The 27,500-nt window shown below is 41.7% G+C and overlaps 1 protein-coding gene across 3 annotated transcripts in view; it reads right to left on the bottom strand.

Moving 5' to 3' along the window:
- GRIA1 (glutamate ionotropic receptor AMPA type subunit 1) overlaps nt 1-27,500 on the bottom strand; it is a 64,657-nt gene that overhangs the window by 12,536 nt on the left and 24,621 nt on the right. For all 3 annotated transcript variants that reach the window (XM_010164509.1, XM_010164510.1, XM_029084156.1), the window contains 5 exons: nt 26,668-26,778; nt 25,491-25,697; nt 23,990-24,360; nt 4,545-4,743; nt 3,731-3,978 (listed from right to left, as the gene is read on the bottom strand). In XM_010164509.1, coding sequence (XP_010162811.1) covers nt 3,731-3,978; nt 4,545-4,743; nt 23,990-24,360; nt 25,491-25,697; nt 26,668-26,778 — 1,136 coding nt within the window. The remainder of the gene's footprint in view (nt 1-3,730; nt 3,979-4,544; nt 4,744-23,989; nt 24,361-25,490; nt 25,698-26,667; nt 26,779-27,500) is intronic.

The following is a 27,500-nucleotide window of genomic DNA, read 5'->3' as shown; positions in this document are numbered from 1 at the left end:
TCACGTGCAATGCTGGCCTTGACATTGCATGAAAAAGAGGATAAAAGCTAAGGACAGTGAGGTACAAGCATGAGTGGGCTTTCAAAAGCATGGAAGAGATAGAGGGCTGAACCGTCCACCAGCAGACCTTGAATATCAATAAAACAGATCTTAAAAAAACCCAAGGACCTTGCAGCTCCCACCTCTGAGAATTTGTGCATGTAGCACTCTGTACCGCAGCAAGAAACCTTCACTGAGGGGGCTGTTTTCTTACATTGCAATTCTAAAAAAGCCTGTCTGTGAGCAAGAGGGATGTGCTGACCTCCATGAGCCCATGATGGCTCTGCCTTTTGGGATCCCATCCAAGCACTGAAGCCTTCACAAGGACTGGGAGCCTCCTTCAGGCAGAGTCCAGCCTTCAAAAAGCAAAATCCATATGCAGTCAAACTTGCTACCAGTTCAAGAGAAGGCAAAGGTGTAGATTTGAAGATGGTTGAATATTTTCCCATTTTTAATGTAAGAATATTGTGATCAGAGTCCTAACTTTGGTTGTCTTTAAAGCTAATAGAAGCATGTGAATGTAGCTCCAGAAAGAATTTGACACTAAGTAAATCATAATTATTTCTGTCTTCTAAAACAGAATACAGGTTAATTAGCACTCCGATGGCTGAACCATCTGCAGAAGATTAGTTAACTAATGAGCCAGAATATATTGTAGCTTCTATGTGGGTACAAGGTGTTAACAAAGTAAATGCATTGCAGTTTCCCTGAGCACAGCATCAGCCATATGATTTCCAGGGCCATGTACTAAGCGTTATGTGTTTTCTTTCCTGGGAAGATTCATTTCAGTTAATTGTGTCTCTCTTCAGCTCATGGGGAGTACACAGAACAAGCTGTACTTCATCTTGAGTGTATTGTGATGAAAGACTGAGAGGTCTAGAGTCCTGAGAAAAGGTGAGTTTTTAACAGGGAACATTTTGTGTTTATTCACAAACACTAGGAAAACCAACTTATATTTTAGGGAACTTTACTGTCAGGCTGGCTGCTCTAAAGAACTTGCCCTCCCAGATCTCCATCTCAAAAACCTTCCTATTCCATGAGTCCAGACTCACATGAGATTTCTTGGATTTTCTTTCCTGTTTTGAATAATTTGGTTTTTTGCCCTCTTTTTGATCATTCATCCAACAGTGGAGAAGAGCTCCTGTCAAGTAAATGAATGAGTTTTGCAGCTGCTGCACTATCTCATGTCAGACAGGATTACACCTTGATCTAGCTGGTGTTGAAATGTGTAATTTCTACCCTCCCATCATTGCCTGTCTTAGCTATGCCTAAAAGCAACTAAATTTTAACATCTGGAAGCCAAAAGATATTCAAAGCCAGATTGATCTAGGAGGAAGAAGCAAGCTCTTTTAGCAGCCCTAGAGACCTAACTGGGAGGGCTGTTTTCATCTGCTACAATACGTAGAATTATTTCTGCATTTTCAACCTTGTTTTCATTCATCTGTGTCAATATACTTGCATATTGTTCCCATGTAGAAGCAAGAAAAACAATGGTGAACTCTTCTTTAGCATCCTTCTCAGATCCTTTCCTGATCAGCTATCCTAAATGCAGGAAAACCGGACTAGATACAAAAGGGCCAGGTTGTAGCAAAAATCAAAATGCAGCCTAGCTCCTAAAACACACCTGATCTAAGATAGGTCTGGCTCACATGTTGCAACAAACCTGGCTCAGAACTTTGTGAATGGAAGTGAGTGAGGATGAAGCCTGAATAAGAGACAGGCTGACTGTGCTGTACAGATGCCTCATGAATGTCACCTTGCTCAAGGCAACCTCTCACGTGCAGGACCCCAAGGGGAAAACAGACACTAAATGACGACTGTATGGAACTACTAAGATTAAAACAATTAAAAGAACAGGAACAAAACAAACATAATGGGACAAAAATTGACAGCAACTGTTCCAAAGAAACACCATCAGATGGAGAATCAAGCATTCCTCCTTTGCCATTAGGCCCATAAGAAATTTGTTCTACATGCAGCCAGGATGCAAAAGAGGAAACAAAAAGAAATGTTAAGAATTTTTTGAATCATGCCTAGCAGAGGGATGTTTGGAGCTGAAAAATTAAAATGATTGGTGCTTTTTTTTAAAAAAAAAAATTTTTCTTAGAAGTATGATAAATGGCTCCTTCACATGCCAACAATTACAAGACAGGTAGGATGTTCCTGTTTGTTTTCATAGTATCAAAATTAGGATACAAGATTGATGTTTAAATAAATAAATAAATAGAATCAGCCCTGTATCTTAATTTCCATATTTGCAAGACAGAAAACAAACACTGAAGAGAGTGCAACAGTAAACATCTCAAAGCTGTGAGAATATATCCACCTTCATTTGGAGGACCCCAAGTAATTTCAGAGCCTGAACCACTTTGGATGCAATGATTGCCATCCGGACCACCTGCATTGCATTTATGAGCTTCTCTAAAGATACCTCCAGCAATTGCTGATATGGGAAGTGCTAAATTAAATTTGAGCTGACTTAATAAATCAAAATCCTTGGGCCTTATTTGTTACCAGTTGATACATCTTTGAATCTTTGGGCTGGCTTTGGCTTGGGAGCTGTGTGACCAGACAAATGTATTAGCAAATGCTCATCTGGTTTCTAATAATTCAGAGATCATGGATTAAAAGTCTCTGCATTGGGTTATGTTAGCAAGCAAGTATAAGGCCATACATATGATTTTGGTCAAAATATTTTAATCAAAATATGTTTAATAAGTAACTAAATGAGTTGGACCATTGATCAGATTACTTAAAGCTATGGCTTCTGAGGACTTATTTGTCCCACTAAAACATTACAACTCATATTCCTCATGATTGTAATGTGAGGAATTTGCATAGCTCCTGTCTAAAGGAACTACACCTCTAGTGTGACTCAGATCACCATCCTAATTTGCAGATTGTGGTAATGCTGCTCTAAGCAGGTCAGTTTGCATGACGCACTTTGCAGAGGGCCAGCTCATGTCCAGGAGTATTGTTGTGTGCAGGGCCCAAGCTCTGCTACTAACTCAGATCTGAGTCTGTTCTTTTTAAGGTTTCTTCTTTTTAAAATAAGATCTCTGAAGATATTTCACATGACAGGAGGCATGTGACAGCTGCTGGTCTGGGCTCAGAAATGTAGGATTTGTGCCCCTTTGGAGTTGCCATAATTTGGCGCTTGCCAGGATCTGAATTGACTCAGTGGATGAAAACGCACACCTTTTGCAGGGTTTTTTCAAAACTGGCTTCCCATTCCTTCCAAATAGCATTTCATTTTAGGAAACACCCATGAGAACTCCCTCTGCAAGCATGGATCCAAGCCAGGGTAATACCATACTCTGCAAAGCTATGTAGTTCACATGGCACAGGATGAGTGTCCCTTCTGGATAATGCTCTGTGAAACCAATGGTTACACCACAGCAGCCCCCCTGCCATCACCTAATACAGCAGACACATTCATAGCAAGTGGATCAGCCAGGATCCAGTTTCCAAATGCAGGGCTTGAATAATTAGATGTTCCCATTGCTTCTCAATGGGAGCTGGGCATTTTACTTCCCTGCACATCACGCTGAGTTTTCATATCCTTTCCCTCCAACTCCCCCACCTCCATGCCCCAAGCTTTTGTGATTGACATGGCGATGGGGATTGAACTGTGTGCATACATTGACTTGCTGGGTGGTTTGGCAAAAGAAAGCAAATCCAAGCTACTTACCTCAGTGCAGACCCTTTTGGCGTTGCAATGCCATAGCCTTTGGAGTCCAAGTTACCTCCCACCTTCATGGTGTCACAGGGCTTCCGCTGCTCAATGTACTCATTCATTGTGGACTCCAAGAGGTAGGCATACTTCCCTTTCGACTTCCTCACCCGGATCATCCCCTCTTCTGTCGTCCTCACAAAAACGGAGGGTTCGGCTGACTTCATGTATGTCCACATCTTCTCAAACACTGCTATTTTGGATCGCTGCGTAGGACAGCAGAAACCCAACAGAAGTGTTAAGAGAGGTTTGGGTGCCAGCTGATATTTCCAGCTTGGACTGAACACATACCCACATATCAGATGGGCCAAGGAAGGCAAAAGAGGTATCGGGATGTTAATGAACCTCCTGCCATTTCTGCACCAGGGCCCGGATCATCCCTGTCACCCTGACACAGTAAGGGTAGGATTGTTTGTTTATGGCAAGTGATTTTGCTGATCAAACTAAGGGCAAATAAAGCTGAAAATCAGGATATGGTTTCTTTTGGAGCTCTCAGAGGAACTCCTGAGTAAAATGGGGAAGCACATGGATATTCCATATTAGTGTTTACAATTGCAGAATATCACATGTACAGGAGACACTGCCAGCCTTCTGAGCAGCACAGGGAAAACTGGATTTTTGCTGTTCTATGTACAAGTGCAGCAGATCCTATCATGATAAGGGGTAGCAAGAATAAAAAACAGACCTGAGCTGAGGATGACAGAGGATGGGCCTGGTGGACTTGTCAAACAAGGTGCTAATCAAAGTGTTTGTATTAAAGTTTCCTTTTTACCCTGAAAAATTCTTTAGTGGAGCCAGCTTCCAGTGTTCCATAGGCGATTTCTGTCTGCTTGGCCAAGTCCTCTGCACTCTCGATGGGAGAAACCATCCTTTCCACAGTGAGGAAGGCAGCCAGGTTAGCTGTGTAGGAGGATATGATGATCAAGGTGAAGAACCACCAGACGCCACCGACTATGCGGCCAGAGAGAGACCTGGACACAGAGGGAAGAGTCAGACAGTAGGGGTGTGAAGGTCCAAAAGGTGCATCTCACTCTTGTAGGCACATAATTTACCCAGGTGTTTACCCAAAGTCACGTTCTCCAGCCACTTCCAGGGAAGACAAAGGTCTGTCGTAGTTCTCGATCTACTTTTCAAGGTATCAATATAATAAGAGGGGGGATAAAAAATTCACAATGAAAAAAAAAAATCAACAATAAACTGAGAGAATTTACTTTGGTTTTCAATTCATTTCAGAGTGTATAATCATATTAAAAATAACACATGGAGACAACTATGTGGAAGGTTTAGTGGGGCAAGGCAATGCCAACCCAAACATCAGCTCTGGCAAGGTCTGTGTTGTGGCATGGACCCCCAGCTGGAAGGAGCACCAGCACGGAGCCAGACCAGACATACAGACCAGCTGGGATCACTAGTCAGCTCCTCCACCACCTGTAGTTTAAGAACCAAAATTTGGTGTTTTTCTGTAAGACACACTGAAGCTCAGAGAGGAGCTATGGCCTTAATGAATAATTTGAGTACTGACATTCTCTGTTTTGCATTCAGCAGATGGTTAGACAAGATGTTCATAATAATGCCTTAAAATCTACATATTTTGCACTCTCTGCAATCAAATAGCCAATTATCTGTAGCCTTTGGATAGTTATAGAGGCAAATAAGTTAAGCAGGCATTAATTAATATTAAAGTATTTTCAAATAATTTTTAAGAGTGGAAGATAATTTTAGAGTGATATTGGCATTCATGCATTCTATCTAAATTATTTATATGCTCTTTCTAGATGCAGAGTGGTGTCCCAGACAGAAGGTAACCTACAATGCTATTTTATAAAGGCAGACAGTCTGACTAGGGAAGACCTGCCTGTGAGAAACACTTGTTTATTTCTCCATGGGTGGCTGTATCTCAGTGTTTTCTTTCTGTTGACCTGAGCTACTCTACTGAAATATGAACAGAGATATCCCAGTCCAGTTAAGGGCACTGGACCAGCTCATGACAGTGCATGCCATGCCATGCCATAGAAGAATCATAGAATCATAGAATCATAGAATCATAGAATCATAGAATCATAGAATCATAGAATCATAGAATCATAGAATCATAGAATCATAGAATCATAGAATCATAGAATCATAGAATCATAGAATCATAGAATCATAGAATCATAGAATCATACACTAGACCAGGTTGCTCAAAGCCTCATCCAGCCTGGCCTTGAACACTTCCAGGGAGGGGGCATCCACAACTTCCTTGGGCAACCTGTTCCAGTGTCCAGGTCTGCATGAAGCCTTGGGTCCAGCTGCTATGGTTTACTGCAGTTTAACATGACTTAACAAACCTGTGCGATCCATTGCTCCATCAAGGGAAAAAACACACTCTGTTAATCACTGAAATTAGAACTGGAAAGAGACTAAACCCACACAGCCCACCAGCTGCAGGTCTTATCTAGGTTACACCCTTCTAGTCTGTCCAGTCTGGTTTTAAATGGTGCTGATGTGAAGGGAGCTGCTCCCACAGACATCACATCATCTCGTTGTTTAGATCAACGCACCATGAAATCTTTTCATTAAAACTCTTTGAGATCACTTCCCAGAAGAAAGCAGGCACAGTGGCAGAGCTCCCACACATGCAACACATGGGGCAGAGTGGAAAGCACACAATCTAATATGGGGATATAGGATCCGTCCCATCACACACGCTGTCAGCCCCACAGCCTGGAGAATGATCACAGCAGCTTTCACCCATGGTGGAGAGAAACTGCAGGAAACACAACTGCCAGGGATTACAGTGACAGAAAGGACAAGCAGTGTGTTTTACAGATATGACTGAAAGGACTTCTATGGTTAGTGATGGTTGGGCTTTCCTCTGCACGGGGGCTACTTTTCAGAGCAGAGTCTCTGCTCTCCCCTCTGGTTTCTTCTTCCACAGGCTTTTCTGAAACTGAACAGCAAAGTTCATGTTGCCATAAATCCAAGATCAGTGAATGACTTTGAAGGATCCACCTTTCAGGGTCTTTCAGAAAAGTCTACAGGACCCATCTCCAAGGTGATACTATACAGAGTTCACAATTTCTTTCCTTAATCATCCACATCTTCAAAAGCATGAAAGGTATGACAAAGAAGATTTTTTTCATGTATGGTTTCCAAACATAAACTATATACTGGTTACCCCACCCTGCAGTGTCTCATACAAAACCTCCTCCTTCCTTGGCAACTGCAACAGCATGGCTGAGAAGAGTGATGGCCCCTCATCCCAGATCACTTTCTTTTTATGCCTCCCCATCACTGCCAGCCAGAGAAGGTCTTTCAGAAAAGTCTACAGGACCCATCTCCAAGGTGATACTATACAGAGTTCACAATTTCTTTCCTTAATCATCCACATCTTCAAAAGCATGAAAGGTATGACAAAGAAGATTTTTTTCATGTATGGTTTCCAAACATAAACTATATACTGGTTACCCCACCCTGCAGTGTCTCATATAAAACCTCCTCCTTCCTTGGCAACTGCAGCAACATGGCTGAGAAGAGTGATGGCCCCTTATCCCAGATCACTTTCTTTTCATGCCTCCTCATCACTGCTAGCCAGAGAAGGGGATCAGAAGTTTGTTGTGGCAGTGCTGGGTGCTGTGGGAAAGGCAGGCAGATGAGCACTCCTCTTCTACCTTATCTTTAACTCTCCGAGAGACATACTCACAAAAAAACTCTGGAGATGAATAGGGTCCTCCAGGGATGATTCACCCCATCTATCTCAGTTGGGAGGAGGTCCCTCTGCAGACCTCCCTCTCTATAGAATTATGAAGGAACTAGGATAAACAGCTAATTTTTAAGTAGCTAATATTAGGTGAGATTAATGTGACCACTGTGCTTCCCATTTGTGGAGAATATTCAGTCTGCAGGACTGTCCACACAAGTGACTTTATCTTTTGTTTCATATTTGAAGAGGGACTGGGGACACAGACAGCTATGGATTCAGCTCACATGTCTTCAGGTTGATGGGAACAGGGAAAAAAATACCTGTCTTTAATTAATCTGGATGATGTGTGCTCAGGGAAGGAAGTGCTCAGAAAAGGCACAGAGGCATTAAACAAAAGCAACCAGATAATGTCAAATACAACAATCTCTGCTGATGAAGGCCACTTTGAGCTGGCAAAATCCATTTGCATGGCAAATAATCACATTGCTCTCCAGCTGCAAATTATACAGCCTTTCCTTCCTGATGAAGCTGGGATATTTCTGCAACTTGTTTCAATCCCTTCAATGGCAGTCAGACGGATTCCTGCCTCTAGACCCTCGACATCCTGGTGATATTCATTACTGGCTTATCCCACGGGGGCTGCCTGCTGTCGGCTGCAGGTGCCTTACACTTCCCAGCTCTGCACTTGGCATTGACAGCATGAAAATGTAACTATGGGGTATTGAGACTGCGAGATAAAAAGGAGGGCTGGGGAAAGAGGGAGAGGGGGGCTGTTCCCTCTTTCCCATGGGAGCTGGATGGGACAGGATGCACGTCTGTATCATGCACCAGTCTCATCTGGGCTGTCTCTGCTGCTAGTGCTGGTCATTTCTCCTCATCTCATGAGATGTTGTGAGGAGTTGAGTGCTAGCTCTCACAGACAGTGGAAGAAAAGAAGGGTAGATAAACAGCTCACTATGATTGCCAGCATGGCTAGGGCTTCACGTGGATGATGTTTTGTTGCAGACATTGCTCATGGGCAATGTTTGCCCTCATTGCTAGATTGACTTGGATCTAGAAGCAGTGAATCTAAACTGCTGTAAATACACAGCAGAGAAAACACTCAGCATATGGGCTCTACAGGGCATCGCCCTTTCGCTCTGTGGTTGTGCAGCATCTAACACAAGGAAGCGCTGGCCAGTGATGAAAGCTCTTGGAGGCTAGTTCAGTACAATGAACAACATAATAACAGTCACGATGAAACATCACACAAGCAGATGCGATCCCATGTGACATCCCTATGGCTCAATTGCAGCAAACATAAGCTAAACAGGACAAGTTGGGTTTCTCTGTATGACTATATTGCCTATTTAGATTTTGAGACAATGCCTGTTACTGCTTACTGGAAGCAAGTGGTTGGAAAGACAATATCCATTACGATCTTGTTCTGTTACTTTCGTAGACCAAGCAGGAGAGCAGCAGTGCTACCATCACGGGACACATTTGCAGAAGTGCCTTTGTAATTTAGGAGATAATGTCCCAGTGCTAGAAGTGACTTCAATACTTGGGAGCTATAAGCCTGGTCGAAAGCCAGTGAGACAAGACTTATGTTTATGCTCCATTAAAAGCAGTCACAGAGGAGTAGATATAGATACATCTTGTACTTTTAAGTCACTTTGAAGTTTTGAAAATCTCACTCTACTGTCCGTAACAGAAAATGACCTTCCACTTGACTAACAAATGTTCTGCAGCTCGAGACCCAGCAAAATTCATTTCTCTTCACTAAAAGGCAGTATGGGGTTTAAATCCTCTTGCACTGAGAATTTACATGCCCCCATACTCATCCAAGCATAACATAAAGGCAAACAGCTCTCTGCTGTGTGGAAACAAGTTAGTGACTCAGTTCTCTGCAGAGCTAAGGTGAGATAGAGCACACTGGTTAGTACTTTAAAGATATGCTAAGGTTTAGATGTTTGGATTTGTCTATTTGACCTCTGGATTTATTCACGTTCATTATCATAGTAATACTTGTGAATAGCAGGATCTAAAAAAAAAATCAGAAGAAAATAAGCAAGAATAACAGTGAAAGAGGCTTTACTGAGTGGCTAATTCTGGGATGCAGAAAGGATGAAATCGCTAGATAGACTAGACTGTGCATTTTTCAACCTGTATTATTCCCTCTACACCTATACTCTTCTTTCTTACACAATCAAAACTAAGATCTCCTCGTTTCTTCTTCCAACCCTGCCTGTGCTGGCTAAAGTCACCTGCCCCATCCTCTCCCCGACTTGGTGTCCTGCCTGTCACCACAGAACAGTAGCAAGAACACAGCGCTCCTTTCCAACATTACCCTTGCAGGAGTAAATAATAAATACTCTGCCTTCATTATTCACTGTGCACAATCTACTTAAAATTAGAGCTGGCTGGGAACCAGAATTTCAGCATCATGGAAAATCCTGAAATTGTAAATGAAACCTTAATATTCTCAACCAGAATGAAAAGATAATGGTCACAAATGTCCTTTAAAAGTAGCATTCTGAAAATGGTTTTGGGCCCATCCAAGCTTTGCTTTTTTCTGTTACTTAATGTTTAATTTCTGAAAGGCTAAAAGGTATAATTTTAACACAGTAAACAATTTTGTTTCTGATTTTTCATTACAAATGATTTTGTTTCAGCTTTCACAATACTTTAAATCCTTACCTACCACATGTATAATTTAAAAGATAATTCTAGAATGTGTTATTTTCTATCTGTCTGATGGAAAAACTGCAGATAACCAAGCTGAAATTAATCATCTTGATCTTCTCACTTAGATAGCTTTTTTTTTTTTTACCTTTCCTTGCCAAAACAGTTGCATTTTGCCAGTAGAAACAGAAAAGGATTTTAAGTTCCCTTTGTTTCCGTGAAGTGATTTTTTTTTTAAGTTCTATCCTTAGCATTGATGGATTCTTCACAGAAAAAAGAAAATCATGCAGCTATAATCTCTTATTTCTTAAAACAAAACACAGTCCTTGATCAAACAATCTGCTCTTTGATCTGATCCCTTACGGAAGGGAGGAAAAGCTGACAGGAGTTTATCTCTGTTTTGCCATCTTATTAGAAGAGCATCATAAATTTTCATGAAAAACATTAACAAGATTGTCAGAAAATATACAAAGTAAACCTCATTGGAACACTATTCAAGTAGTATCCCTGTTCTCTCCCACTTCTCCCTTCCCCCTCCTCAAATCCATTTCTTATGGAGAATTACACCTAAACTGACAGCCTTTTAATTAGAAGCACAAATCTGGGATTCTAGAGCCATAGTTGCTTTGGGAGGATTTCCCAGATTTGCTGTTAAATTCAAGTCTAATAAAGGCTCACTTAGTCAACTGACACATTTGTCACTGAATGAATTTATGCAAAACTGTCGAAAGAAAAGTTCTTATATGCTTGTTCTACTGATTGTGGGTCAAATTCACTTTTGGTCCTCTACCCACACAGATTCTCTGATCTCCAACACTACTCTGCTAATTTGATACTGACTCTAGATAACTTCATGGGTCTATCTGAAGGTTGACTTGGTAGTGGATTAGGTGCAAATATTTTGCTCCAGTTTTGCTCTTATTTTAAACAAATTTTCAACATTAAACTCTGTCAATGCAAATGAGCTTTGTTTTTTTGTGTGTGTGTCACAGACCATCTAGCAGGATTAGTCTTACCCATTTTATCTCCAACCTTGACATGAATCCTAGAGTTGCTTGAAAAGTCTGTGAATAGTCAAAGAGAGAGGAACAAACATAGTGTGAGGATGTGGAGCTGGAAATCCATCACACACATCCTGCAAAGCTCTTCACCTCTTACACTCTGCTATGCCATAGATAGTTTTGAATGAGCTATTGTTTGTCATGAAATCAGAGTGATTATAATGCATGTTTTTCTGTCCATGCTGTATTCTTAGTTTTCTTGCCACTATCAGTTTGCATTTGCTTATCATTGATTCCCACCTCCTGGTACAAGAGTCTGGAGTCCCAACTGCAGTGCTGGGCTTTAACATGAAGTGTCATGAGAGGCCTTACAAACACAGAAGTAGGAATGTTTTCTATTGACATTCTCATTCACCTCTCCCAGTGGTACAAATTCCTTCTTCAGCTCCCCTCATAACTTTTCTGCAGAGGTAACAGATGCATATTTTGATTCCCTGTGGGTAACATTAACCAGTGAGAGAGGGTAAGAAAGCTGAAGGTACACAGGTACTGGGAGTCCCATGCTGTCCCTCTCCTGCTTGTATTTTTCTATTTTTTGCTTCAAAAAAAAAAAAGAAAAAGAAAAAATTTGAGAGCTTAACTTTTTTTATTTGGGCTGGAGATCTGCTCTTTCTCATATTTTCAGGCAAAACATGTCAACTCATCCGGCCCCCAAAGCCAAAACGGAAGGAAGCAATATGGGCTACAGAATCCCAGCAGAAGTCCTTTTACGATATGGCCTTGGGGTCACTTGCTGTGTAAATATTGCAACAACTGAACATATTGTCTCCAAATATGCAGAATCTCCCAGATTCAACTGCAGAATGTATATCTATGAGACTTTAATTATATGTCACAGTTTATTTACTGTTTCTTTCTGCCTAGGCTAATGGCCTCAGACAGCAGTATATGGTCCTTCTCCTACTGTTTCGTCCCTTCTTTTGCAGAATATGTTGGCACTTTTTTCTTCAATTTCCTTTTAATAAGCAAAACCTCATTCTAAAATGAATTTCTCTGCTTAGTCAGAAATGCATCATGCCACTTGTGTTTCTACAGTCATTGGAGCTTGGATTGCTGCAGTACTAAGTATAAGCATGACTATGTGGAGCAACTACGTGCTGTTTTCAAGACATTCACTTAGCATTTTGACTGACACAAAGTACCTAGTGGCCTAAGCAGAGGACTAACATCCAGGAGCTCTTTTTTTTTTTGTTGTTGTTCCTTGGGAAACCCTACCACCTTATGGGATCCAAGGTAGCTTACTTGATCTCCTGAATTCAGTTCCCAACTGTAGGAGAAGAGAAAGAATCACATTTATGAACTTCACCTGGATGGGGGGCCTGAAGCGTTGGTCACCAAGTGGAATATACCTCTCAGCTCCTTCTTTGCTCACTTCTCCTACCTGAGACACTCAATCCCAGCAGGCAGAGACAGCATCAAATGGGCTCAGCTATGCAAGGGGTAATTTATGGACTCAATACTAGTCTGCAGGTTGTATGCTCCTGTGGTCCTCAATGAACACAAAATACAGCCTGCTGAGATGCAACCAACACAACTCACCTGCTCAGCTAATGAAGTATGGTGTTAGAAGCACTAGATGACAAGCAAGCATGGACTGACATGGGCAATGAGTTGCCCCAAACTTCATCAGGACCCATGTACCACTCATGGTATAAAAACAAAACAGAACTGCAGAACAGAGATAAGTCCTTCATTTGAGGGAGACATCACTCCTGAGCAGTCAGTATTGGCTGCTGAGATGAGGTGCTTATCCCTAAAATTCAGGATAATACACCCAACTCTTCCAGAGGGCTGATAAAAAAAAAAAAACAAAACAACATTGTAAGTAAAGGGCTAGGATAGGGGGATGAGGTATAACCCTAAGAAAAAATAAGAGTGTGGTTGAAAGGCAGAACAGATATATCCAAAGAAACACACTGTGATCCTCCTAAGTATAGGCACGTTGTGCCTCTCCATGTTGCAAACCAGGATAGTTTAAGGGATGAGTGTTCAGACAGAGGTTTGTTGAGAAACACGTGGTCACTTCAGGCTGCTCAGCAGCTCTGGTGAAAAGCAAAGTCATCCCTCTTCTGAAATTTTGCCAGCTTTTGCTACAAGATAAAAAACCCCCAGCTCTTGTCATGCCTTTGAGCAAAGATTTAACTGTAAAAAAGGCTCTTCAAGTATTTTTCTCACTTTGGTGACTTTTGTTCGCTTTGCTGAGAAAAACTCACAAGGTGATAAGCATAAAATTTTGTCAGAAGCACTCGCTGGAGTGCCCCAGGAGATTCATTACTCAGGAACTTCCTCAACCTCAGGTGGCCGCAAATTTAACAGCACTCATCCTTCTTTTTAAACAACGGCCTGTTGTGCTAATGTCCTTTGCTAGATTTCATATGCTCCCCTCAGTTTCTTCTTCAAAGTCTGCTTGATGAAAAAGCTGTTTTTTTCCCCAAAGATTTAATATATTTTGGATTATATGCTATTAGTTCTTCATTTCTCCAAGATCCTCTTTAACCACCTACATGTGCTCACAATTTAGAGCTCAATTTTTGAGAATTTTGGGCAATGTTACAATAACCTAGTCCAGAACTCTTCCAGGGTGCCTTGCCTTGGTTCTTTTTGCTCAGTTTTTTTGACTGTCTTTTGTCAGATTTCCCAAACTGATGTGAGAAACACATTTTCTGGGAGGAAAGTATTTTCTGCACTGGAAGATTTTCACGCTGAATAATGTTCCCAAATATTCCCTTCCTTTCCCCTCTCATTTCTAATTTAAAATATAAACCCTCACCAAGAGTGTACAAGTTACATTTTCTCTATTTTAACTTTTGAGCCTTTATTTTTTCTACAAGTGCATACTGTATCTCTTGTAGAAGTGGTGAGGAATGAGTCTGGTTTCTTTTCCCAGCCAGTGTCTTTTAGAAGAGCTTTATGTGCCCAGGTGTGCCTGCCTTTTAACATTAAAACTCCCAAACTGTGAAGGGAAAACATTTTCAGTGTTTCTTCTGCCCCTGTTTCACCTGCTAAGATCTGTTTGGCCACTTTTTTTATTTTTGAAGGCTTTGGAAGCACTGCTGAGATGAAAAGGCCCCTTCTTCCCTTTCCTCCTGTGCAGCCTGAGATCTTGCTTTTTATTGAGAGAAGTGATAGAGAAGAGAAAATTTTCTCCTATGGGAAGAGCATCCTTGTGCTCTCATGGGAAGGGATCTCACGTGCTTGACTCCTGCAGCTGGGCCCTTGTGGACCCTTCTTCACATCTCACATCCATCCACAGTGTACAGGTTCTTATTTTTGTTGCTTTTCCCTTTCACCATATGAGGAATCATCTTCTCCCCCCTTCCTTTCTACTCCTCTGTTCACATATTTACCTATTACTTCTCATCAGACTGTGTTGGGAGAATTCATTAGTGTACATAACATGCTTTGAAGTTGTCCAAATAACAGTGATGTAACACTTTTGCACTTCTATAGGCTCTTTTATCTGAAGATCAAAGTAGTAAGTAATGATTACCATGATTGGATTATCGCTGCTTAGCCTTTGGATCTAAGGGTAAGCAGCCACTCTTCCGGGTAGGCATTAATCAGAATTACTGGATTGAATGCCATAAAGTATGTTGCTGCTTAAAGAAAAGGGTGTGTACACCAGCTGTATGCCCTTTCCTACCATTTGATGATATGAATCAGGTGTCCCCTAGCTGTCACTTGGCTCCTTTGATCCAAGTGCAAGTGGAAGGAAGACCAAGATGCCATCATGGAGGACTTCAGAGGTGACTCCATGTTCTACCTCCTTCAACTCCAGACCCTGTCCAAGCACAGCAAGGCTTTTGCCCCTATTTCTTAGCATGACCCATGTTTTGCTTTTCCAAACCACTCAGCTTCATCAAGACTTTCACAATGACCAACGTAGCACCTCTTTCATATTTCAATAAATTTGTCTTTGCCTGCTCACTGTTTTGGGGTGTCAGAATGGACAGTGCTGGCCATATGTACGCATTCCTGAACTTCTCATGAAAAAGGGGTATGGTGCTTCCCCAGTTACCACGACAAGTAGTTGCGACAAAATTTGGGACAAAAGCAGAACAGGTACAATAAAACCCCAGCTCCGCTGGAATAAGAGAAGTGCTCTGAGCCTCCAAGGGAAGGTCATGAGGTTTTGGCCAGCTCCGGGGATTAAACCAGTAAAGAGCAGCTGTGGATGCTCCGTGTGCTGTGAGCCAGAACAATTTGAATTGAGGAGTTCAATGCTCATTCGACTGTGTATCCAGACAGCGTGCACATGATATCTTAGTGCTGATAAAAGTGATGTACAGCATATGGAAGTTATTTAAGCAGAGCTTCCCTGTGAAAACACGCTCAAGGCTTCCTATCTTAGCTACAATATTTTTCTGGAGTGCCAACATTAAAACAGTGTGTGACAGGCAGCCTTGCAGAGGACACTACTTCAGGGACATGGAGGTCATTCAGCTCCTCATGACCCTTATTCTTTGACAAAAACACTTGGCAATCGACCTAGCTGTTAGGAAGACACAACCATGCCCAGTACTGACTGCAGCTCAGGGGATGTCAGACCCCAGCTGAGCCGACTGCTCGGGGATAACAGGTTATCAAGAGCAAAGAAAATGAAAAGAGAAAATGTGTTTCTCTCACTGATTGAAAATCAGCAAGTCAGAGCATGGCATAATAGGGAGTCCCTGGAGCCTCAGAGGGTCTCCTGCCAGAGTCACAGAGAAGGTTACGAATCTCAGTCAGCTCTATAAATCTTAGTGCTGCTCATGATCCTGAGCCAGTGCACAGCACCAGAAACACAAGCAGCACGTGCCATTTCCATGTCAGAGTTGCCCTAATAAAACTTCCCAATAGATTAAAAAAAACCCTAGGCTATGCACATTCCTCCCCACTATTTTAAACTTTGTTTTCAATTAATAATATGAGAAATATTTATTTAGTTCTGAAAAAAAAAAAAAGAGAGATTGCAAATATATTTTTAGCTTAATAAATCTGCTTTTGGATCAAGTGTTTGACTTCTTACTTTAAATACAGCTGGTGGAACGATTAGTATATCTGTCACTCAATGAGGGAGATTTTCAGCAAATTTTTTGCTGTCCCCCAGCAACCTCAATGATAAAGGCCTGAAGTCAGAGCTGTGGAAGAGTGACTAGATACGCCTGGTGGGGAAACTATCCTGAGGAAGTGGCTTACAGATCAGTGGAGGAAACATTCATTACCTCTGCAGCATTTAGAAATTTTCAGATGGCAGAGCATGGAAATTCAAAAAAACCTCATTTTTCCTTTACAGATGAAATTAATTTTTCCCAACAGTTAGTTATTTCCTTCTTCTGAGTCCTTTAGATCCTTCAGCATTTTCCAAATGAAAAAGAGGATAGCAAGGATGACTATTTTAAAAGAATTTCCATTTTCCCCTGGCTGCCACATTTTGGTTGCCATGGAATTGCGCAGGCTCCAAAGGGGACTGTTTAGTTAGATATTGTGCAATTTGTCAAGCTGCTCCTCTGGTGAGTCACTTTCTCTGGTTAAGTGCCTTTCAGAAATAAGTGTGGTCATCAGTTCCTGGTGATTTGCAAGTACTGCTGTTACCCTGTGACCTGAATTTCCTCTCCCTGGACATAATTAACTCTGCCAGGTAGAGATAATTGCAAAATCATTTGGTACACTTTTAAAAAGAAAGAAGACTTTTCTAGAAGTTGAAATCTTATTTTTTAAACTTTTATTCCTAAAGACCAATCTCAGCTCACCACTTCAAGCAAATTGACAAAAACTAATGATCCTGAGCTTTATCCCCATGGACAAGGCTCCAAGCCTCCTGGATTCACCCCATGTTGGAGAAGTTGTAGCAGGGATGCTGAACCAACCCTGCTCCCAGTCTGCTTTGGCTGCCTTGTCCCCCAGGGCAGACCCAGCAGTTTAGCAGGAATTGCAGGTTGCATGTGATCCCCAAGAAAACAACACATTGCTGCTTCCTTGATCACAAAAATCCACCCTTTGCCTCAAAGACTGCACAGTGAATCCAACTGGTGGTCAGCCAGCTGGTTGTAGGAGCAAGCATGCTGTCTACCATGTCCCCAGAAAGGCTTTAGCAAGCCCTGCCAGCAAGCTCTGCTCCATCACCCTCAGACCTTCCTGTGCAAACAGTGCGAGGGAAAAAACAAAATCACAAATCTTTTCTCATTGCTTGTGGGACTCCTGCCATGGAAGAGCTTGCACAGCTCTCCAGTGACTGTCCAGACAAGTTAAGGTTTAAGGTTATAATGGGCACTACAAGGACAACACCAGGATGCACGTCAGGCCAAAAAGACAGGCAGATGTTTGGAATGTCAAAGAAGATGCCTACTGAAATCAAGAAGACTCTCCAAATAAATACTAAGGCTCAGCCTTTATTTCAGGAAGGAATTTAAATCCTTCTAATTGCTAAATGCAGCTGGTTCTAATTTCCCTAATTCCAAATTTTTAGCAAAATAAGTAAGTACCCTGCAAATGTAAGTTAACAAAGGACAGAACAGAAATAATTCTCTTGAAAGAACTCAAATCGAACCTCTCACTAAAAAAAAGGAAATTTTTTGTCCTATTCAATTTCTGATTTAGATCATGTCTAAAACCGGATAAAATCTTTCAGTACTAGGAACGTCTTGATGATATTTAAAAATGCTGCTATTTTTCAAAATCTCTAGAGGCTAGTTTAGGAAAAAAATCTCAACAACTTGTGGAGCAATTTTGCTGTTATTTCCACCAGCTCTATGGCTGAAGTCTCCTGTGATTTTTTTTTTTTTTCAATTGATCTAAAAAGAAATGTAAATAAACAAGAAAAATAGCAGAAGAAAATATTCACCCTTAATTACAGGTACATAATAAATACCGTACTTACTCTTCCACAAACAAACTGCTATGACTGAGTGCAACAGAAAGCCTGCAAAGGAGTGCAGTGAAATACAAGCCCAGCTACACACTATATAGATCAGCCACAGTGCACTGTTTCCATGTCACTAAAAACAAATGATGATGCCCACAAGATACCCATGAAGAATAGATTGTTTTTATTGACTGGATAGCAGCCAGCATTTGTATCTCTCCTTCCCACCCCAGAGTGTATTCATTCATCATCTCTGCCAGCAAACCTCCCTAAGCAACACATTCCCCCCCAGCCAAGGGGTCACTGCTTGGCATGTGCCACTGCCTCCTGTACTGGCCCTAGGTCTGGACTCTGCAGGCAGGTTAAGACCCATTTAAGTCCTTCTCTCAAGCCAGCTGAAGGGTGGGTCGCGTCTTGTGCCATATCTTCTTGCACACAGGAAACACCCACAATCTTTAGGCAACTCTGGTAGGGCCCAGCCATTTCCCAGCAGTGCTCCCCTATGGCACGTTGCATGGACCAGCGCAGAATCTCCTTCTGCTCGTGCACCCCTGCTGATGCTCTCAAAATGTCCCCTCTCAAGTCTGGCTCTCTCTCAGATGCAGGCTGTGATGAAAGCTTCATCCATCACTTCACTTCCAGTGAAGAATGAACAGGGCATCTCCAGCTCTGTTCTCAATCATGCAGATTATAATGAGCAATTACGAGCTATATTGTCCAGGTATCACGACATGATATTCTATGATGTCATGATATGACTATACATTTCCCTTCTACTTACGGTATGTTTTGATCTGAATCCAAAATACATGTGTTTTGTTTCCACAGCACAGTATAAAGAGAGTCCCCATGAAGCTGGGTTTATTTTTGAAGATGTCTGTTTCGATTTCCACTGGCAGGACACACAGAATAGTTGCATTTACTGGGTGATACTGTGTGATATTTATCCTCCTGTCAAACTACAGTGGGGACAAGTCACTCAGCTGAGAGAAACTGCATATTCTATCTCATGGTATCTTCACAGGAAGAATAAATGCCTTACTGGAAGATGTATTTTAGCCAAATGTATTTAATCTTTGAGTCAAACACAAGTTTTCTGAGTCACAGGAAGTGTAAATGGATTAAATTTAATAGACTCCAATATACAGGAAGCCTCTTTTAGGCTCAAACCATATGAAGCAATGTAGTTTGAGATAATAAAAAATAGAAGATCAAGCTAGGAAGCTGACAACAGAAATACATATTTTTATCCGGGCTTTTTTACCCTTTTCACAACAAACAAATAATCCATTTTGTAGGAAATGGTGGGGCAGATGAAAAATTCAGATACTTCGTTTTGCCGCAGAGGAGGCTGGGAAGCCCAGACATCCTCTTGGTCTCATTTTCAAAGGCCTCAGCTCCATGCTGAGTGAGGAATGGCAGCAACGTGCTGGATGTTAGTGAGGTCCTATTCTCCACAGCTGCTACACACTGGGATTATTTTAAGCTCTGAAGACAATTTATCAAATTACATTTCTGAAAAACGGTACAATGTGAGTCATATTTACTTCACATTTCTCTTGCTGCAGGCTCTCGCTATGGGCTGTGGGATATTTATTACCTCTGATGCCTGCTCTGCGAATCTCCTTTCTGAGTCTATATTTCACATTTAATGAGTGCTTTTGCAATTTCATTACTGTTTTCTGAAGTTAAGGTGGCACTTTGTAAAGCCCAATCATTTATGGCCTGTTTCAGACTTCACTGATTTCTGCCCATTAAACTACTCACAACTACTAAATGTTGCTTCTTCTCCACTCTGCTGTGTATCAGCCAGTACTTTGAAAGCACAGACTTTAAGGGCAACAACAGGGACCATCTCACCTCAATGAGGAAAAATTAGTCCATGTGGTAGTGACTGAACCACACCCAGTGAGGCCACTGGTCAGTGATGGTGCAGAAAGGGGATCACACACTACAGTGGGAAATGTCCAAGAGGTTCCAGCCTCCTTGTGTTGAAGTTACATATCTACAACCAAGTCATTCCATTTATGGCTTAAAAGGGATGAATTCAGGTGCTGGAGCGGGTCCAGAGAAGAGCAACAAGGCTGGTGAAGGGACTTGAGCACAAGTCCTATGAGGAGAGGCTGAGGGAGCTGGGGTTGTTTAGTCTGGAGAAGAGAAGGCTTAGAGGTGACCTCATCACTCTCTTCAACTACCTGAAGGGAGGTTATAGCCAGGTGGGGGTTGGTCTCTTCTCCCAGGCAACCAACAATAGGACAAGGGGGCATGGGCTCAAGCTCTGCCAGGGGAGGTTTAGGTTAGATGTTAGGAAGAAATTCTTTACAGAAAGGGTAATCAGGCACTGCAACCGCCTGCCCAGAGAGGTGGTGGATTCACCATCCCTGGAGGTTTTTAAAAAGAGATTGGACGTGGCCCTTAGTGCCATGATATAGTAATTGGAGTTGGATCAGGGGTTGGACTTGATGATCTTGGAGGTCTTTTCCAACCCAATCTATTCTATGATTCTATGATTCTATGATTCCTTGGTCATGCTCATGTTGCTGCGTCCAAAGGCACAACACAAATTGCCACCAGTTATGGCTGGGACTGTCCATGGCTGGTCACTGTCTGGCTTTTGTCACACTCATCCAGTCTATACCTAGACATGAAGGCTTCAGAGCTTCAAGGCACCAGTCGACCTCACTCCTCCGGAGAAGAGGCTATGAGCACATAACCTACAGCTATGCTCTGTCTTGGCCATCCACAGGTCATGAAATTCACCATATATCTTTAAAGTGTTTGGTAGGTTGTGACCAGCATACTTAAAAGCCTGATTAAAGTTCTGGCTAGTAAGACTGTCCTTTAAAAGGATGTCACTTTCCTTCAAAAGCAAATTTTTTTCCCAGTGGGGGATTGAAGTTCCCTGGGGACTGGTCTGAGACTGAGGAACACACATTTACAAGAGCAAGGAGCTGCTGCAAACTGCACCACCCGCTGTGCTGAGTGATGTGTCTGCAGTTTTGATCTTACATTTTTTTAACGATAAATACATAGTGGCGTATGCACTTAAAACAAACATACTCTGGGAAAAAAAACCAAACCAACCCTCCAGACAAATTTCCCCTACTCCTTCCCAAAACAAAACTGAAATAAACAAACCAAAACCTCTACAAAAACAAAATACACCCCTGCACTTGCTCCTTTCTGCTGGGGAGGGAATGACAGAACAGATGTATAACAGAAGCTATTTGTGTTGGTTAATACGTTACTGGGGAGATGCTGAGAGATTGTAGTGATAAGTTTAGAAGCAACCATATAAGAAATATATTGGAATAGAGCAGATCTCCACCTGCCCACAACGTCATTCTACCAAGCATTCATTTCTAAGTGATGTGTCACAGAAATCCTGCACTAGGTTCGTGTGAAAAATACATGTGAATTATGGAGAGCACCCAGAGCCTTTCTGTACAACAACATCCTACGGAAATTCTCACCCTTCTGCTTCCTCCTTGCTTTTACATTTCACAGAAATGTCCCCCTCCACCTGCAACCATCACAAGGAGCTGTACTCAGAGTACTGGGAGTTATAATAATTCCCATAATCCATTTTTCAAATTTTCTCTTCTTGCATATATTTGTAGTCAGAAGTGCTCTTGTAGTCCATGGGAAAATATTGGTTTCAATGAAATTGTAATTTTCACTATCAAGATGATCAACTTAACAACATTAAAATAACAATGACAGAATCATTCTCATTTCCCATTGCAAAGCAAAAGAAAAGAACACTTTGCAATGGTGGTTCAAAGCATGTTTAGCTAGAGCAAATCTTGTTATTTGGATCAAACCCACTGATCTTCCCCCAACACTTTTTATTAAAGTTGTTTCAAAATTTGCTATTCCGCAAATTTGCAGCTTTTCACGTCTCCATGCTCCTCCTTGGAACACAAACTGGCTATTTTAATGTCCCCAGAGGAAGACGTTCTCTTTCCTAAATAAGAATAATGATGACAAGAACAACAATGAGAATGAAAATGGCAATAACCTGATCCTAACACACAGGGCTGTGTTACAAGACAGCAATAAAGTTGAAATTCTCTCTGCTGGGAAGACTTTCTGAATGCTCCAGCAGGACTCCTACTAATCAATGATCAGATGATAAAACATATTCATAAAGGCTGTCACTATCAAGGTGCTCTGCAGGCTCTTACTTCCCCCCTATCCCAAGCTCATTAATATTTGGACAAATTGCCATCCAATAGACAATGAGGTGGTGCCTGGCCCCTCCCTGCCAGCCCGCGGGAGCTGTGCTGGGCTGCGCAGTCTTGTCTCTATTTGCCGATGGAATTGTATCTCCTTCTCGTCCCCTGAGCTTTGATGCCATCCCAGCATGTGGGAAATTAAATGCTGCCTATTGTGTTCACCCACAGTATGTGCATCTCCACTGAAATTTCCCTTGAAGAGAAGGGTGAAGAAGCCCAATAAAGGAAGGATGGGGAAAAAAGAAAAAGGCCATCTACTTTTATCAGAGAATCACTTCAGATGTCACCATGGCATGTAAATGCAGAAAATGCATATACTGCCTGCAAATTCATCCTTGTGACTGGCAGTACCTTCAGTTTCAATCAAATGCAGCCAAAAATGTTCTTAGCCTAGACTGGGACAAGCAGCTTTCCTGGTCCAATGATCTTGCATGTAAAACCCGGGTGTGTGAGTGGTGCAGAGGCATGCTGTGCCTCTTGGAAAGAGTAAACAACATCAGTGTCCTGCAGCATCTGGTGGCTTTGGCGCTTGACCTGTCCACGTGCTCTCAAACCAACCAACCAATTGACCAACAGAACCATTGACCAACAGAACCAACATCCAGAGCAGACCTCTTGGGAATGATGGGTACATATGATCCACATCCCAAGCCACAACTCATTAACCCTTTTTCAGCCTTACAAACCCTAGACACAAAACACTGGAGGTGTCAGAAACCTCATCCCTGGCTCACCTCTGGTCCTGCCTCAGGTGAATATACACATACCACAGGAAACATCCCTCAGCATTACTTACACCCATGGAACTCATGCAAATAAATAAGAAAACCTTGCAGCTATTTAGTACCTGTGTTTTTAATTCTTTTTCTTTTTGAACACCTTTGTATGAACAAGGCCTTGAGAATACATCATGGGTTCCTGCAGTAAGCAAAAGCTCTGTCGTAAGAGCTGTGGGAATACAGCTCTCAAAAATGAAGGAGGCATTCCCAGACAATTTAAAAATAAGTCTGGGCTTGTGTCTTTATCACAGATTTACATCTTCTGCATTTCATGTACTTTTTAAGTCACCTTATATTGTGCTAACTTTTCCAAGAAAAACTATCTAAAAGTAATCACAAGAGTCATTAGTTTAGACCAAGAATAAATGTCTCTACCAAAAGTCCCTTTAGGAACTATTTGGACTTTGGGTCCTACTGAACTTTCAGGCAGCAGAACTATTGACTGAAATGGGAACCAGAAGGAAAATTCAGTACTCCTCTGACCTTTCTAAAGGCCAATGATACTTAAAGCCACTCAGTGTGCTCCATAACCATTGGCACAGGTCTTATAACCTTTTACTAGGCACTTACTGTATTATTTCTCCCCACTTTACTGGAATTTTATAGCTTTCCTATAATGCTAGAATGACCTTTTTTCCTAAAGGCAATGAAATAAATGACTGACAAAAACTGATTGCAAATATGTGGCTTCAGAAATTCTTGTTTGCATTTCTGTCAATTCCCTCGAACTCTCCGGCACTCTAAATAAAAATTTAGAATGGTATTTTTATGGTCCCAAGTTTGAGGTCCCCGGCTCACTGGTGTGAGACCTGTGAACTCTTAGATCCTTTCTGAATCTGCATCTGATTCAGAAAACTACACTACGGTTCAGGAAGGAAGGTTAAAGAAGAACCTGTTCAGCTCCAAAGCGCGCAGAAAGGTTAAATCATTGGAGAAGGCTACGCACCTTGGAGAAATATCACATCCTTGCTGCATGAAAGCTCCCAGGGAGAACCAGAGACTGTTGAATATCCCAAACTCATTTGTCTGGTCATTAGCTGGTTGGTCTCGTCCTTCTTCAAACTCCTCAGTGTGCCACTCGTAAGGGCTGAAGCGACTCACCAGGAAGAGGACGACACTCACTCCAATGTAGGCAAAAACAATGCACATCCATATCTCATAAGCCAAAGGATCCAGAAAGGAAAAAACTCCTGGTTTGGACTTCTGAGGTTTTTTTATCATGATAGAGATACCTAAACTCATGAACGGTTTGGAAAAGTCTATAACTTCTTCTCGAACCAGAGTGATGGTTAAAGGTGCCACAGCCACATCTGCCCTCTGAAAAGGAGAGACAGAAAAGAGATTTGCATTCTGGGGATAAAATATATCTCCTAACTCCAGCTTTGATCTCTGCTAACCCTGCTATTACCCCCACTATCTCAGAAGAAATCAGACAAAACAAATTGCAAGAGAAATGTTAAAAAGGAGCAGCCCATAATATTGGTGCATTATTTCCATTTTATCACTACTGATTACCAGTTCTGTTTTGAAATCACAGCATTTTCTTTTTACAGCCACCTAGCTCTTCTTGTCTGATTTATCCACTGATAGTCACAGCCTGATGCAGATGATTTTCACTAAAAGAGCTTTATCATTCAGACATCAAAAGAGGTAAGGAAAGGCCAATTGTCTGAAAAAGGATGCCAGGATGTTTACTTCCATCAGGAACTGTTTTTTGATTGCATAACAGATGCAGGAGAAGAGCAAAAATGTTCCAGTGACACTGATGTGCACTCTCCACTTATTTTACAATCTGTCTTGAAAATGGAAAGGGAATTGCATTGAAATGGCAGTCGGCATATGCCGTGGAGCTACCAGTAGGAGACAAGGTCATCCCTCACTCCAACATAGTGACACAGAGACTTGGGCACTTATTCCCTACATTAATTTCCCCTTTACAAGGGAAAATTAGACTCCTCTGACTTAAAACTATTGTGAACTACCAGAGTGAACAGGGTTTAGAAATTTAGGGTGCAGGTGTATGTCCGAGATGATGGAAATGAGTGGCTAGACAGAAAATGATCTAGTCCTACTGTTCACCAGTCATATGCTAAGTGTTTGAAATCTTATCCTTCTTTCATCCTGCCATTATCATGCAAATACAGAGTAAAATTTGGAGAGTCTACCCATGGGAAAGTTTGACCTTTCAATACTTGTTCTTCCAAAAATGGAAACAAAAAGAATATTGGAACTGTTGAAAGGAAACATTTTGACATTTCCATAGGAACAAAATGTGCTGTCCCTCCCTAAATTAACATGTTTTACTTGGGCTGATTATTTACATTATCAGAGCTCCAGTCATCAAGACAGCTCAGGCTGACAGAAGGCAGGGCTCTTTTTTGCTGTAGCACTTGAATGTCTTCTCAAGGACCAAGAGCTAAAGACAATGGACAAGGTTGGAAACTCACCCCATAAACGAGTTCTCCCACCATGCCGTTCCAGGTTTTGGTGTCAGGGTCCCGGGCTCCATACTTCCCATCTCTGACAATCTCCAGCCTGTAGTGGTAGCCAACATGCTTTGCGATCTCAGCAGCGAGCTCCACACAGTAGCCTTCATACCTCTCATTGCCTTCAAACTGGTTGGCATTCTTCTTGAGCATCACATACGGGTCTTCCTGGAACAGAGAAGACCAATATTGAGCCACGCTCTGCATTTCTAGAGATGCACATCAAGGGCTCAGTCTAGAGCCCAGTGTGAAGTTCCTGGTCCCCTTGCAAAGCTCTAGCTTTGTGTTCCTGTACCAAAGGGCACAGTCAGTGCACAATGGGCTTATTTTATAAGGTGTGAAGTGTGATTTTTATTGTGGCATTTTCTATTATTCATGCAGAATCTGTGTGCAGTTTCCTCAGTGATGATCCTGAGGGGAATGGTGTAGCTGAGGGGTTTGGGCAACAAACCTTTCAGTGCACTTCTGCAAGGGATATGTAGTGCATCTGAGCTCTGAATTTTTAAAGGCATGTCTGCCCATGTGGGCACAGGTAGAATCAAATCTGCTGGACAGGAGAGAGGCCTAAATATGTTTAAATCAATTTGGGTATTCTGTCTTCTCCACAGACTCACAGTAAGCATTTAACAAAACAAGTTAGTAAAACTTCAACTGCTTCTGCAGGGTAAGCATATACAATGACACAATATGTGATACCATACATTATGGGGTACCCATTATTCCTTCGTGATTATACTGGAGATTTGTTTTTAAAGGTATGATTCAGCCTCTCTGTACAATACAGCTTAACCTTCCCAGAATTACAGCCCCCATTCTGTGGGCTAAATACAAAGCACAGGTATAATGTTCCTAATTTACCTATGCTGATGCCTCTGCTATCTTGTCATAATCTTTTGTATTTTCTACACTTAAGCATGAGAGCTCTTTAACACCTATTTAATTAGCCACAGCAATTTTCAGATATCTTTATGGACCCAGCAGGAAACTGTAAGTGCTGTTATTATTATTATTATTATTATTATTATTGCTATTATAAAAATGATATAGTACAAAGGAGAGCACATGAGGGGGAAGAGGAATTCTGCACATCAGGGAGATGGGGAAGAGGAAGAGCTGGCATAGAAGTCACAGCACTTACTAGGATAGTTGTGACTATGTAAGTCCTGTTCTGAAGGCTTGTAGACTCATTGCCACTTTGAGTGTCTATGGCTGCTGGAACCAACTTTTCATCTTCATTCCAATAACCAATCTGCCAAATACAAAATCAGGATATGTCTTTCATATCTTTTTATAATATGCAGTAACAGGGTCATTCAAGTAGGGTCAGTTCTCTCTGTATGTTCGCACCCAACCAGAGATCTCCTCTCCTGATTATTAATGTCTTTTGCTGGGGTTACCAGGAACTCCTCCATCCCACCATACTGTCTGAAAATAATGTGCTTGATACGCTACTGTAGCAGAGTGCTTGTAGGAATGTAAAAACAACTGGTATAGGCTACTTGGGGTTTATTGCAATTCTCTGCCTCATCCCTACTCCAAGAGCTCACACTTCCCCTGTGTGACTTCTGAATATTTTTCTAATGGGGAGCATGTCTGCTGCACGCCTGCAGGGTGATAAAATGCTATCCTGAAGCTGAAAGCCTACATCAATATAGGACTGACTCTTAGGACATCTTGAGACAATAGGACAAAAAATCAAGTGAAGAAAAAAAAAATGCAACCCTGGTCAATGTAAAAAAGTTTGGGGTTATGAATAAACTGAACAGTTGTAATGGGAAGAACTCTCATGTTAAGCTATGCTTAGTCATAATCGGGCATTTGGGTTGATCTGTCATTGCTTGCAGGTAGAGCAGAGAGCCATCAAATATCACTAGGAAGATCATAGTTGAAGTTGTCTACTTTGAGGGCTTGATTTTATAAGAGGTTTTCCATCACCTTGTGAAAATATGCAGTTGCCTGAGTTCTGCTCAC

Source organism: Antrostomus carolinensis, unplaced genomic scaffold (genome assembly GCF_000700745.2).
Source record: "Antrostomus carolinensis isolate BGI_N321 unplaced genomic scaffold, ASM70074v2 scaffold9153, whole genome shotgun sequence".
NCBI classification, from domain to species: domain Eukaryota; kingdom Metazoa; phylum Chordata; class Aves; order Caprimulgiformes; family Caprimulgidae; genus Antrostomus; species Antrostomus carolinensis.
Note: the sequence above shows the minus strand (reverse complement) of the source record. Positions and strands in the feature narration are given on the sequence as shown.